The 16,068-nt window shown below is 42.3% G+C and overlaps 2 protein-coding genes across 2 annotated transcripts; one reads left to right on the forward strand and one right to left on the reverse strand.

The window, feature by feature from the left end:
- The first annotated feature begins 6,903 nt into the window (after positions 1-6,903).
- On the forward strand, positions 6,904-10,443 carry LOC120640576 (RPM1-interacting protein 4-like). The gene is made up of 4 exons (XM_039916447.1): positions 6,904-7,946; positions 8,622-9,128; positions 9,227-9,394; positions 10,005-10,443. Exons 1-4 carry the CDS (start codon positions 7,941-7,943, stop codon positions 10,026-10,028), a joined length of 705 nt encoding a protein of 234 aa, XP_039772381.1. The 5' UTR covers positions 6,904-7,940; the 3' UTR covers positions 10,029-10,443.
- A 721-nt stretch (positions 10,444-11,164) lies between these two features.
- LOC120640577 (dCTP pyrophosphatase 1-like) lies at positions 11,165-13,072 on the reverse strand. Its single transcript, XM_039916448.1, has 2 exons — positions 12,876-13,072; positions 11,165-11,610 (listed from the first exon to the last, which is right to left on the reverse strand). The coding sequence occupies exons 1-2, from the start codon at positions 13,035-13,037 to the stop codon at positions 11,275-11,277; spliced, it is 498 nt and encodes a 165-aa protein (XP_039772382.1). The 5' UTR covers positions 13,038-13,072; the 3' UTR covers positions 11,165-11,274.
- Positions 13,073-16,068: the final 2,996 nt, after the last annotated feature.

The raw sequence follows: 16,068 nt of genomic DNA on the forward strand, positions 1-16,068 counted from the left end.
GTGAACTCTGAAAAACCAACTCTCTGGACAACTGCACCAACGTTCACCAAGACCCAATCGTCGGTTCATCCGGTGTATAGACCTTACCTTAGCTTCTAGGTCCATTGCACCGACGTATTCAACTTCCCTAACGTCGGTTCAACCGGTGAAACCAAAATTCCTAGTGTGCTCCAAGTCAATGCACCAACGTATGTGATTTTCTCAGCATCGGTTCAACCGGTGATACTAAAGTATCTCTGTCTTGATTTCTTTGACTTGGTTTCTTCACGGTCTCTTCAATTCTTTGTCATCACTTGAACCACCGTAGGGGCGGCCCTTCAGGCCTAGCTACGCCTATCTTCTCTTTGTCTTCACTTTAACCTAAAAGCCTGAGAATGGTTATCTTAACAATCATATTAGTCCAAGTGTTGTGTGTGTCATCAATCGCCAAAATATTATATTGAAATATGGCATGAGAGGCCATTTTCGCTACATCTGCATAGAATTGAGAGAACTCATTGGAGATGTATTCCCCTCCACGATCATCGCGTAAACGCTTAATCTTTCTCTCAAGTTGGTTCTCAAGCTTGGCCTTAAAAAATTTGTAGTAGGGAAAAGCCTCATCTTTTGTTTTCAGCAAGTAAATATAACAATAACGTGTAGCATCAGCTATTAAAGTCATGAAATATCTCTTGCCTCCTCTAGTCAACAGTCCATTCATCTCACGTAGATCTGAATGAATAAGATCTAATGGTGCCAAGTCTCTCTTCTTCTCCAAACCCTTAAAAGGTTTTTGAGGTTGTTTTGCTTGTACACATGATTGGCACTTTGATCCTTTGACTAATTTGAATTTCGGTATAAACACTGATCTGGACATTCTAGCAATGGTGTCAAAATTGATATGACAAAAATGTGAGTGCCACACATTGGACTCGCAAACTTTATTCATGGATATAATATTTAAATAGAAATTTGGCTCAACAGTATTTAAGCAGAACAAGCCTCCCTTTACCAACAAACTTCCTGAATTTAGAAATTACAACTTTATTGGACTTGAACACTAACTTATAACCATCTCAACATAGCAAGGATCCGCTAATGAGGTTCCTGTTTATTGATGGAGCATGCTGCACGTTCTTCAAGTGGACAATTGTCCCTGAACTCAGCTTCAGTTTGACCGTACCAACACCAAGAACAGGCGCAGCAGATTCGTTTCCCATCAAGATGGAGGAAGTCCGCTATCCCTGGTAAGAAGTAAACAAGGACATGTCAGAGCATACATGTATATTCGCACCAATATCAACCCACCAATCTGTAGATTGAAATACCGAAAATAAAACTGGAAAATTACCATACCGAGATCCACCGGCCTCATTGCTGTCACCAAGGGTGACGTTCACCTTCTTGTTAGGCTTTCCATCATCTCGGTCCTTGCGGTAGCGGCAATTCTTTGCAAGATGCCTTTCTTTACCACACACATAACATGCTCTGACCTTATCATCCTTCTCAGATTTCTTCTTGAAGTTAGTGATTTTCTTAGGCTTCCCACTATTCTGCACTTTGTCCTTATTCTTGTTGTAGAATTTCTTCTCAACAATATTTGCACTAGCACCATTCTTTGCTACGGTGGAAGTGCTTGGAGCATCTTTCATTCTTGCCTTTTCCTCCACATCGAGAGCTATCACTAGATCCTCCATGGAGATATCTTCCCTCTTGTGTTTCAAGGTAGTGGCAAAATCCCGCCAAGTAGCAGGGAGTTTGGCAATAATGCTCACTGCCACAAACCTGTCAGGCAAAGCACAACCCAAGCTTGTGATTGCCCTGGCCAGTAGCTGCAACTCATGAGCTTGCGCAACTATAGACTTTACAGCAACAATGCTGAAATCATAGAATTGCTCACAAGTATACAACAAACGACCGGCTTCCGAGACAACAAATTTGCGCTCCAATGCATCCCATAACTCTGTGGGGTTAGTGCACTCCATGTACGAATCATATAAGGTATCAGCAAGAAGGGTCAAAATGTAGCCAAGAGCAGAGTCACTCGCAGGGTTGAATGTTCTGTCCTGCTCATCTGTAAATGGGATTGTTGGGTGGATCACCCACCACAAACCCATAGACATCAGCCAAAATTTGACCATAGTCTGCCATCTACAAAAATTTGGCCTCCAGCAAACCTCTCAGGTTTCATTGCATCCAATGCACCAGCCATTGCCAGAATAGAATAAATGCATAAATAATGTTTCTGGATTGTTGGAAATATGCGTTTAAAAGGACCAGATTTCAATTTGAGGCAAAATTCAAATAACAATGCTACTGCTATGAAGAAACGACAGAGCAAAACAAGCTGAATCAAACTCAAGTAAAATTTCATTTTGCTTACGAAACAGTGATCCATCCTCATGAAGAATTGATGCTGCGCAGATCGTAGTTGAGGCAGCGCACAACATAGTCGATCGGCCTCGAGTGGTCGCGCAGTTGCGCTACCCAGAAACCTTATTGCCATCCCTCGTGCAGGCTTCGGGACAGCAATGGCTCAGAGATACACCACTCGCCTTCACCTCAGTGCACAACAAGGAGAAGAGTCGGTGAGATCTAGCAGCTCAACACCACAGCACAGATCACCAGCAGGAAAAGAAAGATGAGAATGTGGATGGTTTTGGTGTGTGTTTTACCTGGACGTCTCCGGGTCTTCTTATAGGCAAGAGGGCTGCTCTCATCTGACCAATTGCGCTATAAAACACCACATAATGGTAGTATAATCATCTAATTAACTCAGATTACTACTGCTCATTAAACTAAGGATTATTGCATTAACCGGGCATTGATTAGCGCCTAATCAGTGCTCGACGGTTCAAATGTGAGATACACAAGTAGCTGGGAATTGCAGCCACACGATCGTATGTTGCAAGTCACAAGTCACGCGGAAATGTTTTCGAACATCCAATCGTCGACCCGGATACTCCGGGTATATGTCCGGATACTTTGGGAATTTATTCGGACAATCGATCATCGACCCGGATACTCCGGGTATATGTCCGGATACTCCGGAAATTTGTTCGGACATCCTATCCATAACCAGATACTCTGAATTTATGTTCGGATACTCTGGAGTTAGCCACATGTTGCTTTGGAATTCTGAATCGCCCACAAATGGGTCTAATTCCAACACATTGAGCACATAAATATACATTGCAATAACTAAAGCACACGTTTAGAAAACATGATATATGCTATAAGATGATACATCATGCAGGGGAAACAAGAACAATAAGGATCTCTAGGTTGATTTCAGATAAGGGGACTTGGTGACAGGATGATGGGTTTGGCAGGTCTCTCAAACTTAGCTATCCGCTCAAAAACAACTAGTGGTCTAGAGTATCCTTCATTCAAATCACCGTATTTTCATAAAATTGCAATCAAGTTAAACAATTACAATAACAACATCTGAGGGCATCTTATTAGCTTTTTTATCAAACAAAAACATTAGCAATTTGTAACTCGGTTAGGATTCATGTTGCAATTAGTATAAGTGCTCGTATTTTCAGCTAAGTATTTTTAATGGGTAGATGAATTGCTTTCCTTGGTGTCAAGATATGCCGAACTAATATTTCAGTAGTCTTTTATAAGTTTAGGGTGTGCATAAAACTGCCAAATGTTACCATTGGTTCTGGATGCATAAACCTTTCGCTAGTATGACTAGTAATTGTACTCGTGCTAACGCTACAGATAAATTTCAGACAAACAAGGCCATTACATTGTTCTAGGCCAAACTATGGCTACACAACCACATTTAAAAATTACTTCATGACATACATCATTCCCACAGCAAAACATACAAGAGTCATAACACATCAATATCTTCATTGTCCTAACCAACATATCAAGGTGTCTTCTCGTTTGTTCTCCACGCTACATGAGTCAGAGGGTGATTTCAAGGCAATTTTGGATCCATCATCGAGCTAGCCAGCACCTACCCTTCCGCCGGCGGCCTGATGACGGGAGGGGGGGACTTGCTCCTTGATGGCGGCTCCTCCATGTGAACTCAGAACGGTTGATTTTGTATTTTTCTAGTTTTTCTACAATTTTATATGTATATTATAAGTTCGCAGATTTGCATTGAAAACTAAAATCTAAACTTTATAGATAGACCCCCGCCCTTCTGTACCCCAGCCCTAAAACAAAAATTTAGATCGCAATATGACCCCTGCCATGGCTGCTGGTGGGGAGCTTGGATTTCGGCGGTTGTGCTTGCTGGAGGCGAGGGGGAAAGAGCGGGAGCACGAAGAGGGCGACGAGGGGAACCTCTGGGTCTGCTTCGTGTGGTGGGAGGTGGCCGGAGGCAAGCTGTCAACAGAGAGAAGGAGGCGGCAGCGGTGGAGGTGGTGACAGGCGGTGCTCTGGCGAGGGTTGGGTGTTGGCGTCGGGATGGGAAGCTTTGGTGGGAGGTGGGAAGCCAATTCAGGGGGTCGGACAGGGCGGATGATGGCCGAAGCGGTGAGCGCGGCGGTGAGCTGGTGGGCGGTGGCTGCAATGGTGTCGGTGGTGCTCCCGAGTCACATGCGTGCAGGGCTTGGCCGTTGGGGGGGCGTGGCTGCGGCGGCGCGTGGGGCAGCCGGCACACTTGGGCAGCCACGGTCGGTGTGCGGGGTAGCAGCAGCTGGTAGGAGAGTGGCAGGGGCAACAGTGGCTGATGATCTTGGCGAGGAAAAAAGAAAGGGAAGAAAAAAAGGAAAAAGAGAGGGTAGTGCGGACTCGAACAACGGCCGGGCTGGCGGGCGAAATGCAGGAGGTGCGTGGGAGGGAGACGGGGAGCATTGAGGAGCGTGATCCAAACATTTCTAGCCATCAATCTAGGTTGAAGCCTCATAGTGAATCCCAGTCGTAGATTTTATTGGTGCTATCTTTGTGGATACACAAGGGATTCGCAGTCTCTGCGGGGCCAAATTTGTTTTTTTAGATTACATAGTACAACTCAGACACTCACAATGCACGTACGCTCATATTTCTATGAACACACGTACGCAAACCCTACCCATATGAGCATCTTCGAAGACTGAGCCGGCAAATCCTCGAGATTGACGAAGTCACCATAGGCGCCTCGCTGTCGACGGGAACGTCGCCAACCACTTAATGCACAACGCCGTTAATTCCCAAAATATTCATTCCTATGTGGAGTCGAACCCACGACCTCAAGTGCTACTGAGGCTCTTGTAACCACTAGGCTACAGACCCTTTCGCGGGGCCAAATTTGTTGGTGGACCTATTAAAGTTTAATCCTTCCTTTAGTGGAGGGATAGTGCTCGCTCTGTTCCAAAATGTGGACTTATCTTTAATTTTTATAGGTTTATTATTAATTTTTCTATACACCTAGACATATATTATATCTAGATACATTGCAAATACTATAAATCTAAAATGATCTGTATGTTTTTTTGAGGAACTAAAATGATCTATATGTTGGAATGGAGGGAGTACCTCAAGCATAGTTGACACCCCCTACCCCCCACCCCACCCGGCTCAAATCATTGACAACATCTAACACACTCCTATAAACTATTAATTAACATCTAACAAATTCTCCGGACTGCCTAAATTAGTTGACCACTAGACAGGAAGATAGTGTGTATGGTCCTAGGAAGATCGAGCTCGTTCAAGGTCATCTTCTGATGGCCACTGATTCACGCAGTTTTCTTCCTCGGCATGCCACAGGCGTGGTTTTGACTTCTATCCCCGACAATGCCGGCTGCTGGTGTGAAAGCTACAGCTACTGTACTCGACATGTACGTCTTCCAACAGCTCGTGAGGCGTTTGGATTTTTATATGATCTCCAAGGTGTCCAAGACTTCTCAATCTGGACACACGTCTAATATCTTCGCAGTAGAATGAAAATTACCTCAGACAATGAAGACGGCAGGGTAATCTTGGTAGATCGTCATGCAGTGGTCATCTGCCTTATGTCACCCTAAATGAGTGACAAATGATGAAACTACGAATAAGAAAAATATATTTCTTTTGCCTTATTACAAAGGATATTTCTATTATTCATCTTCAAATACACATACTACGTTAGTACATTACGAACAAATTCGCCTCTAATTTACCTAAAAAAATATGTCACGTCTAATTATATTTTCTAAGTGCCTGTTTTTACAGCAGTTGTGGATAACTTGTAGGTGTATATATAATAAGCCTATGGAAACATTACTTTTGCTATTCTTTCTTGTCGACAAGTATGATTTTTCTTGCACGCATACTTCTAAGTTCTAAGTTTTTTTTTCAGCCACAGGCTTTAATTTTTTCCTAAATTTATTTATGTCTACTGAAATCGATATCTCTTTGATGCCACCTAATTTTTAACCCCATCAATGATATTTCTATATGCATGTAACCTCGATATATATGGGATATTGGTTCTTGGCAGACTTGGTATTGCATTATCTGAACACTTGCAATCTACTCCCTCCATTCCAAATTATTGGTCGTTTGATTTTTTGGACCCAAAGTTTGATCACTCGTCTTATTTAAAAATTTATGCAAAACATCACTTGTTTTGTCGTGGTTTGCTTTATGAATACAAGTTCTTGGAGAATGACGTAAATTTGACTAATTTTATATAAATTTTTTGAATAAGACGAGCAGTCAATTTTGGTGTCAAGAAAGTCAAACAATTTGTAATTTGAAACGGAGAGAGTACTGTTTTCTTTTTCTTTTTTTGAGGAAGGACGTCATAATGTAACAAATCATTTGGAGCCGTAATAAATCAATCATACAGTGGCACACGTCCGATCCTGTACTTTACTTATCTTATTAGTTGATGATAAAGCCAACTGAGCCGAACTAAAATCTCCGTACCAAATTTTATCCGAAAATGAAAAAAAAAATCAAAAGGGAGGAGCTTCGAAGGCTTCGAACTGATAAGCAACGGCGCTCCCTCGCTCGTCAACATCTTTGTCGCCTTCTTCCTCGCTTCCTTCTCTTCTTCTCCCCCACCACCTCTCCTCCTCCCTCCTCTGAATTCCTCTCTTCCTTCTCCTCCTCTTCTCCCCCCACAACCTCTCCTCCCTCCCTCCTCTGAATTCCTCGCTCCTTCTCCCTCCCTTTCGCGCGCGCGTGTACATACACTGAGCTTCTAGAACTGCGCAGAAGAAAGAATTCTCCTCCTGCGATTTTTTTTTTTGGCGATTGGGTCCTTCCGGCGGTGGGATTTGAGCGTTTTCCTGGCGAAATTTGAGTTTCTTTGGGAGGGTTTGGTGTGTTCTCTTGAGTGATTCCTGAGAAGGAAGTCGCCCTCGATCCATTTTCTTGGGCATTCGGATAGTTCCTACATAGCGTCAAAGAATCCAGCTTTGACTTTTCCTCGGGCGGCTTCTTCTGCTCTGCGCTGTCGACGAGACCATTTGATTTTTTATACATATTGTGGTGGAGGAAGGATTGGTGGTTGGATGCTTTGTTCAAGTAGAGTAGTTGGAAAGCATAGCTGAGGACACCATCAATTGTGGTGATTTTGGTGCTTCTCTCAAGAGTTGGGTGTCAAATTAGCCGCCTGCAGTTCTTACTTCGTGTTTTCTTGGGAGGATTTGGTGAACCTCGGTGGAAGAGCAGGGCTTCCTTCACTCCTCCGTCCTCATTTTTATGAATTTTGGTGAGTTGGGGTATCTTTAGTTTATCCTAGGTACAAGAAAGGCTCAAACTTGGAGTCCTGTGATATTTCTTTCTTGGGAGAATCTGGTCTTCCTCTCTGGCGATTCCTGTTGACTTGGTTGAGATGAAAGGAGCACCGCGGTAACTCATTTTGGGGGAAGAAGTCCAGTCAGTACTTCTCTGCAACAAAATTCACACTTCTCTGCTTTCCTCTGGAGGACTGTGTTCTGTTCGTCCAAGAATTTGGGTTAGAAAGGTGGGAGTTCTAGAACTTCCTTTGCACAGGAGGTGCTAGATTCAGACTCGCGGATTGGCTGATGGCGGTGAGTAAACCGTTTCTGATTTCGCATACTAATCATGTTCCTTAACCTCTTGACATCTTGGTACAGCATAGTACATTTTTTACTCAACTTTAAGGCGTATGAAATTCATCTGTATTATGATTGCTATTTGACTGGTTAGAAAAAAACTTTTTTTAGAATGATACCTTTGTTCTGCTTTGCCTTGTTCAGTTTGGAGCAAATTTAGACATTCCACAGTTGGGTGTGTTTTACCTATTGTTTTGATTTTAAATATTCTGTCTGGAAGACAAAGGGAAGCATGCAGAGACCTATAACTAGTGATGAACGAGTGATGCACTTAACTGGTTTGGTAATCTCACCTTAGTATGCCAGACAAGGGGAACATATAAATCCTTGTTGAAACTAGTGAGCTGCAAATGCCACAATCCTAGATTTAGAGTGTACTTGATTCAGATTAATCATCATGCCAGCATGTATCATATGGTACATTCCAATATTTATGGTGCTTCAGTCCTTTTTTTTCCCCTTCAGAAATTATACTCTCCGAGTCCTTATTATAAAGTCTTCAGCATAGTTTGGGAACCTTTTTGTCTTTGCTAATTCTTTTCCAATGAATTGATAACTATCCTAGCAGCATGGAATGATGCTAGTCCTTCAGAATGTTGACTCAAGCTACCAATTGATCTGTTTGTACAGCAATCTGAAATTCCAGCATTTGGGGACTGGGAAACCACTGGGAACACCCCTTACACACAGAAGTTCGAGGATGCACGGAAGAACATGGCAACAGGAATTCCTGCTGAGACAAATGATCCAAGGCGGCATGTGGAACATCCTCGCAAGTCACCTTTGCACCCAACAGCCTACAAAACCGATCCTCAGGACCAAGGTCCGAGAAATCCACCTCATCGACCAAGACCTGAAACTGATCACCGGCGACACTCCGACCACCCTACTCACCGTGAGTCTGCTCCACGAAGGCATGCAAATCCTCAGCGAGAACAAGGGGGCAATTCTGCTGCACCAAGAAGCCCCTACAGAACAGCTGTTGGGTCTGCTTCACCAATGCAGCCGAGCAACCAATCAAAGCCGAAGCACAGGTCGACTGCAATGCAGACTCCAGAAAGGAGGGCACCATCAGAGGGGCATGGGCAGCATACTCCTGGAAGGGGCAGGATGAAGGCAAGTGACCGAGGCTATGAGGTAATAACACCCTATGATCCTTCATTTCAATAGGTTTTCAATGAAAGTGGGCTAGAAATGCCTTTCAAATAATATTGCTTTTGTATCTGTCAATCCAGCCTGAAGAGGAAGTGGCAGTACCACCATTTGGTGAATGGGATGATGCAAATGCAGCATCAGGTGAAAAGTACACTGGTATCTTCAACAGGGTGAGGGACGATAGGTTATCACCTAGCACTTCTAGGCAACCATCTACTACCCGTGGCGAGGAGAATAAGGTGCCACAGGTATGCTATGCAGTAGCTTGTCGGTTGGTAACCTTGAGAATATGCTATTTTCTGGATGCCGACATCATTATCTGCATTCTGCAAACAATATACTGACAACTTCCGTGCAAAATATCATTGTCAAATTCTTATATGGTAGATTATGTTCAGACATGTTACATAAACACATGTGGAAGCGAATTTTAGGCAACGGCACCCCTGTATAAGGGGTGGGGTAGGGGTTCGAGAGTTTTCTTAGCATGTGTAAGAGGTCTTCTCTTATTCAATGCTCGGGGTTCCTTTCTCCCGCTGGCTGAGTTTTTTCTTAAAGACAAAAGCTGCGCGTGTCAATTGTCTTCATTTGTTTTGATTCATGGTCAACACTCAGATACTTCGAATATACTCTTCTTACTGCTCTGCCAATAGTAGATAATCATAGCGTTGTTTTAGTCTAAAATGTTGAACTGCGATGCCTTTAGATTATTCAAATGAGTAAAGGTCCCTTGAAGTTATTCAGATAAATAATCATGCAAAATTAAAAACATAAGCAACCTTATTATTTAAAATTCCTTAACTCCTCATGTGATACAAGGATATCTCATTGGCTGACCTCCGTCTCTTTTTCCTCCAGAAATGTTTTTGCTGCATACTTTGAGAAAATGAGGATAGGATCTCCAAGAGTTCTGGGCAACTTCCTATGCTGCTCCTGTGATCAGATCACTGTTATTGCTGCTCTTCCTCCCTGTACTAGTTGTCATGTTTGTTATTGTTGGTGTGATTACATATCTGTAATTGAAGTGTTCCGTGTAGCACTTACAAGGAACATACCGATTAGATTTGTAAAGTATGAAGCGAGGAATTTCCTTGCAGACAATAAAAGGTTTCTTGAATTGGCGCTGGAAATTCCAGAACCAACTAGAGTGCTTTCAGTAAGAAAAGGAGGACTACAGTGTGCTTCCTTGCTGTCCTTTACATTTACATATCTTTTGAGTTAAAACAGGAGGGGAGGTCCCCTGTTGCATTAAGATGTATGTAAAATATGTAAATGTAAAGTGATCAATGGAACATCATTTGTATTTTACATAGTCAAAGAGCTTAAATTGTGATAAAAGAGCAAATGCAACTACATCATCGAACAATTCTCACACAATATAATAGACGGTACTCTCTGTTGCACGAGAAATTTTCTTGGGGAATACAAAGCAGCAGGCTAGGGAAAACAAGGAGAGATCGAGGTTTAATCGATGTAAGGATAAATCGTCCGTTAGTAAGTTTGTTGAGACCCGTGTTATGGTGTCGTATTAACTATTTTGTAATCAAATGAGCCCATGGGCCAAAGAAAGCAATTGTGGAGCCTAGACGACATGGGGGTTGCGTTCGGCCTACGGATCAGAATAAGGACGGATATTAAGGATTAAGAAGAGCAGCCCAATGATGGTACTGCATGGGCCTCAGCGCCGGTGAAATGCTCGGCCCGTGACCTGACTGGCATTCCTCTTGCTGCCTACCTGAATTGTGAATTCTTTGCTGCCTTCTCCCTGACTCCCTCCCTACTACTCCAGTTCCAGTGACAAGCAGTCCAATCCTATACGGGTACAATCTTTTTATAAAAAAAAGTTCGGGCGCTTGGATAACGTGGCGAGCTCTAACCAATCTCACTCACTGGATATAAGTATGCCTTTATTAAGTCTTTTTTTTATTATATTTTTGCAAATAATACATGGATTTCCTTAATTAGTGTACAGTACAGGCTAAAGATATGCATGCATACTGCACAGAGTCTGAAGCGACGACTGGACACATTTATCATTTCCCAAAAGCGCATCATTTAATTTTGACATTTCGCATTCAAGATTATTGATGTATGTGCACAATGGTTCCTTGCTATAGCTAGCAAAAGCCTAGAGTTTGCCACCCTCCTTGGCAACACCACCCTCCTTGTCATCACCGCCAGCACCACCGCCAACGTCGTCGCCGCCGGTGCGGCGAGCGAACTTCTTGGACGAGGTGTCGTGGCGCTTCCCGACGGGGTGCTTGATGGCGTTGAGCCCGATCTTGCGCAGCGCGGCCTTGCCCAGGTCGACGCCGCACATGTCCGAGAGGCGGACCAGGTAGAGGAGCACGTCGGCGAGCTCCTCCCCGAGGTGCTCCGTCTCCCGGGCCTCCCACCCCGGCAGGCCCCGGGGCACCTCGCCCTTCCACTGGAAGATCTCCGAGAGCTCCCCGACCTCGCCCACCTGCAACGCACCAGCACCAGATAGATAAGGCACTACCGAATTAAACACATGCATAAATGTTGGTGAGCAGTCAGCAACAGGTGCTGGTCCAAAGAGTTGGCAGCTTGCTAGCTGCTCAGGCTCTGTGTCTCACTAACACACAATGCTTGCTGTCTATGGCCATGCCAGGCTTGCGAAACTTGATAAGAACAATATGCATGCACCGATGCACGGCCGCGGTACGGTGGTGGTCACTCCTGCCTTGTGCAGGCTAGGTTTTCTGCTGCTGCATAAATTTAGTTTCTGCAGGGGCGCAGCTTCAAGTAGTACACGACGAACGGAAAAGATCAGATGATTCAGATCTATGTGACACTTCATTACCCAACCAGGAGGGCAAGCATATGCAAGAAAGACAAGGCGTTAACAAATCATAATTACAAGAATGGAAAAGGAATATATCAAATGCAGGTGAATTCATGCAGCCAATTATTAGTAGGCCCGGTGTTTTCTTGTTTGTTTGGGAGTTGGTTTTCCTGTTCCTGTATACAGTTCTCTACAATAATGTTCATGGCGTCGTCAGAACTCATGATTAGTTATTAGATCATGATTTATGCATGCGTCAAAAAACTAGACGTACAATAATCAACCGGGCCCCCATGTGTTCCTTTCAGTTCCAATTTTCGACTTTCTCTAAAACTAGACGCAACTTTTGTGCATACCTTATTAAAAATCTAAATAATTCAGAAGACTGCTCGCAAAGAAAAAAACAAGTAAGATCCTCTCAGATCAGCATTTGTATTTATATATAACACGAGACAAATTTTGGTAGGTTAAAACAAGACAGGAACGTTTCTTCCCGTGTCACATACCTTTCGATTTCCTGCCAAATTTGCTATGGCGTACTAATTAATAAAATGCAAGATCACAGCATTAAATATGTGCTACTAATTTAAGACCAAGACGACAATACATGGGAAATTAAAATACGCCATGATGAATCCAGTAGGCATAAGCAAGGAAAAAGGAGGAAAAGAGTATGAAAATCTTTCTGGACGGGATGGATACAGCAATCGTTGTTATCTTGCGTGCACGAGAAAGGAAACGAGCCCCCATCTATTCTGGACAGGAAACAAGAACTCGACAAGAGACGCAACCGCGGCAGGAAAAAGCCAAGGATCGCGCACAAAACTAGCACAAAACAAGAACGTATCGCGTCCGATGACGAACATGGAGAATTTCTCTTCTACGCGCGCGCGGAGGATCGGATCACGAGAGCGGCGGCGTACCATGGCGAGGAGGAGGTTCCTGGGACTGTGGAACTGCTCCCAGTCCCGCTCCCTGGCGAAGTCAGCCATCCTCTTCCTCAGCTCCTCCAGAGTCACCTCCGGCGCCGCTTCGCCGACGCCCTTTCCCGCCGCCGCCGCCTGCTGCTCCCCGCCGCCGTCCATCTCTGCCTGACGACTGGTCTGACCGGGACGAGAGAAGAAACGGAAGACGAGGCGCCACCCAGGTGAGAAAGGTCTTGGCTTTTATAGCGGCGGGGCCAAGAGGACACTGAGGCGAGGAAAGCGTGAGGATTTCTCGCATTTTGGGCTGGGCTTCTGGACCGAGGCCCGTGGGCCGCATTGTGCATTTGTGGTGGTTTTTGCTGTATGGGTACGGCCCAACATTTTCGAAGGAAAGGGCACAGTTTTTTTTTTTTTTTGAAAAGGAAGCAGAAAGCGCACATTTTACAGGGTCGATGCCTGGACATGTTCGGACGTTCCCATTAATTTTCTGTCAGTGCTGCTCAAAGAAAAAAAAGAAACTGTCAGTCAGTCTAATCTTCCATACTATATAGGAGTACTTCGACAGATGCATTGTGCCTGCAAATCTTATACTCCCTCTGTCCATAAAGAGTGTAGTTTTAGGTGCTGTTTATTTTCAGAGGCTCTTTTTAAGTTTCTGTCACGTCAAAAGGAATCTTACTATTTTGGCGTATCAAATAAAATTTGTTTATAAATTTTTTTTGACAGCTGAGTGCTAATTTGCGAGATGAATCTAATTAGCCTAAATAATCTATAATTTGCTATAGTAACCATTTGTAAATTATGGATTAATATAACTCAGTAGATTCGTCTCGCAGTTTAGCCCTAGGGTTCTACAGTTAGTTTTATAATTAATCTTTATTTAATACTTCTAAATATTAAGATTCTTTTTGATATGACATAGACTAAAGTTTAGCCCCTAAAACCAAACAACACCTTTGGCTAATCTCAAAGGAGAGTTTCATGTTGATGTTTCCAATATAGCCACATAATCAAGAAGACTATGAAGATAGTTACTTGATTGGTGCATTTATCAGTTATCATCCTTATTTTTTACAATGATTTAGTGTCATCTAATTGTGGTTTATGCCTCGCAGTCATCTGACTATTCCATGCTTAGCGATGTAATATGCTGAGTTGAAGAAATAAAGTCCAAAACATAGTAAATCCTCTAAATTAGGTACCTATAAAAATTTTATTGAAAAATTAACGAAACGTATTCACACCGAACTGGCTAAGCAAGTAATTAGTAAGATAGTTACTTGATCTAAAATAGTATTATGTGGTACTAAACTATTAATAAACTAAGATGGGATGATAAATGCATAAGTTTAATTAATGGTTGATTTGCACCAAATGAAATATATTGGATGGATGTCATACTTTTGCAACGCTTGACGGATGAAAAATATATTTTCTTGCTTTATTTTTACAAGGAATGCAGTTTGTGTGTATAAGCAATCCCAAGTTAGTTTTGGAATTCAAAGTTTTTGTGGCAAGAGGGAGATTAATCTAGTAAGAAATTTTATTTTTCTGCTATTTTTTTATTCTAGTTCTGATACAAGAAAAAATGTTTCTCCTTATTCCTTAGAGGAATCTTTATCTATTTCTAAGAACAGATTGTTTCTACACTACTTCGACATTTGATACGTGGGCCTATATCACTGTCGCATGTTGGGCCAAGTCAGATTCAGCCTGCACCATGTGCCATGCTGTTTTTGCCGGTCCAAGTCTGATTCCGCCCCATCATCATGCATTCATGCGGCTCCCTGGATCCCTGAGATGTTGTGCTCCTCGTTTTGGTGGCGTTGGTGCTCGCGGAGTGCTACATATCTGCAATCCATCGCCTCAAGAAAATTATTTGGATGGCTTGATCTAATTAGGCCCAACAATCTAATTCGGCCCAAAATACTTCCGCTTCTCCACGCGCACATTGATTCCGGTCCACATCATACATGTGTTTCCCTTGTTACGCATGCAAGGAATCAATTTGCTTGTTACGGCTGCCTCCTCACATTAATTGTTTTCTAACATGCGTGCATGCAGCAGACATATTAAATCGTGCATGCAGCTTACCTTGGAACTTCACGTCTTGAAGGTGGTTCTTTCTTCTTTTTTTTCTTTGTTTTTTTATTCCCTTCTTTTATCTTTTTATTTTCCTACTTTTTACCTTCCCTTCTTTTCTCTAACATCATTTGTTTCACTTCTCCTTTAATATTTCCTATTTTCCGGTTTCCTCCATTTTTTTCTTCCATTTCTTTCTTTGATTTTCATTAATTTAACTTTACTTCTTTTCCCTATTAATTTCTTTTGTATCTTTTTTCTTCTTCGTGTTTCACTACCCAAAAATGATTTTTACCGGCGGTTGAACTTGCATTTGTAGGTTTGGTTGCTGGAGTGGGTAACACGCGAGTCATGGGCTCACCTGCTATGTACTTGTTTTTCTCTTTCTTTTTTTTCTTTCCCTTTATTTTACTATTATGTTTTTCTTTGCCTATTAATTATTATTTTATTATTTTCATTTTAATTATTTATGTTTCTATTTTATTTTTATTTTAAATTTTAGTTTCTCTTACTCGTACGTCTTACGAGATATTTGTATATATTCTTCGTGATCTAAAATATTAGAACTATTTGTTCGTGATATTAACTAATTTGTTCTCAACAGCATCAATAGCACAGATTCATCGCCTGAAGCACAGATTGTGCCATTTTTAATTCCATCTGGCCCAATAGCATCACATGCAGGTACTGTGCCCAGACTTTACTTTCTCTTTCAAGTGCATCCGCATGCAATTCGGTTGGCCAGTTGCATGCAACATGTGCATGCGCATGGCAGCACATTATCTTCTTTTTAGTTTATTATTTTTTCACTATACTGCTCTGATTGTTTCCTTTTCTTTTTTTTCTATTTCTATCCTTCATTCTTTTTTCCTTTTTCCTTTCTTACTCTAAGCCTGCATATACAGATTTATTTTAATATATAAATAAGCCTGCATATTCTTTTGTTCATATTTAAAAGCGATTCATACTCAATGTAGACTAATTTATCTATATTGTAGATTCATACATTAGTATGTGAAAAAAAAATAATTAGTTCCTTTTTATATGCTAATTTGTCTTCACGTAAAATTATTTGTCTGTGTGTAACTAATTTGTTCGCTATGTAGAT

This window comes from Panicum virgatum, chromosome 7K, assembly GCF_016808335.1.
Source record: "Panicum virgatum strain AP13 chromosome 7K, P.virgatum_v5, whole genome shotgun sequence".
Classification (NCBI taxonomy): domain Eukaryota; kingdom Viridiplantae; phylum Streptophyta; class Magnoliopsida; order Poales; family Poaceae; genus Panicum; species Panicum virgatum.

Coding starts and splice junctions, on each gene's coding strand:
- LOC120640577 (XM_039916448.1), bottom strand. CDS start 13,037: ATGGACGGCGGCGGGGAGCAGCAGGCGGCGGCGGCGGGAAAGGGCGTC. Junction 11,611..12,875: donor GGAACCTCCTCCTCGCCATG/GTACGCCGCCGC, acceptor GGTGCGTTGCAG/GTGGGCGAGGTCGGGGAGCT.
- LOC120640576 (XM_039916447.1), top strand. Junction 9,129..9,226: donor CAAGTGACCGAGGCTATGAG/GTAATAACACCC, acceptor CTGTCAATCCAG/CCTGAAGAGGAAGTGGCAGT. Junction 9,395..10,004: donor AGGAGAATAAGGTGCCACAG/GTATGCTATGCA, acceptor TTTTTCCTCCAG/AAATGTTTTTGCTGCATACT.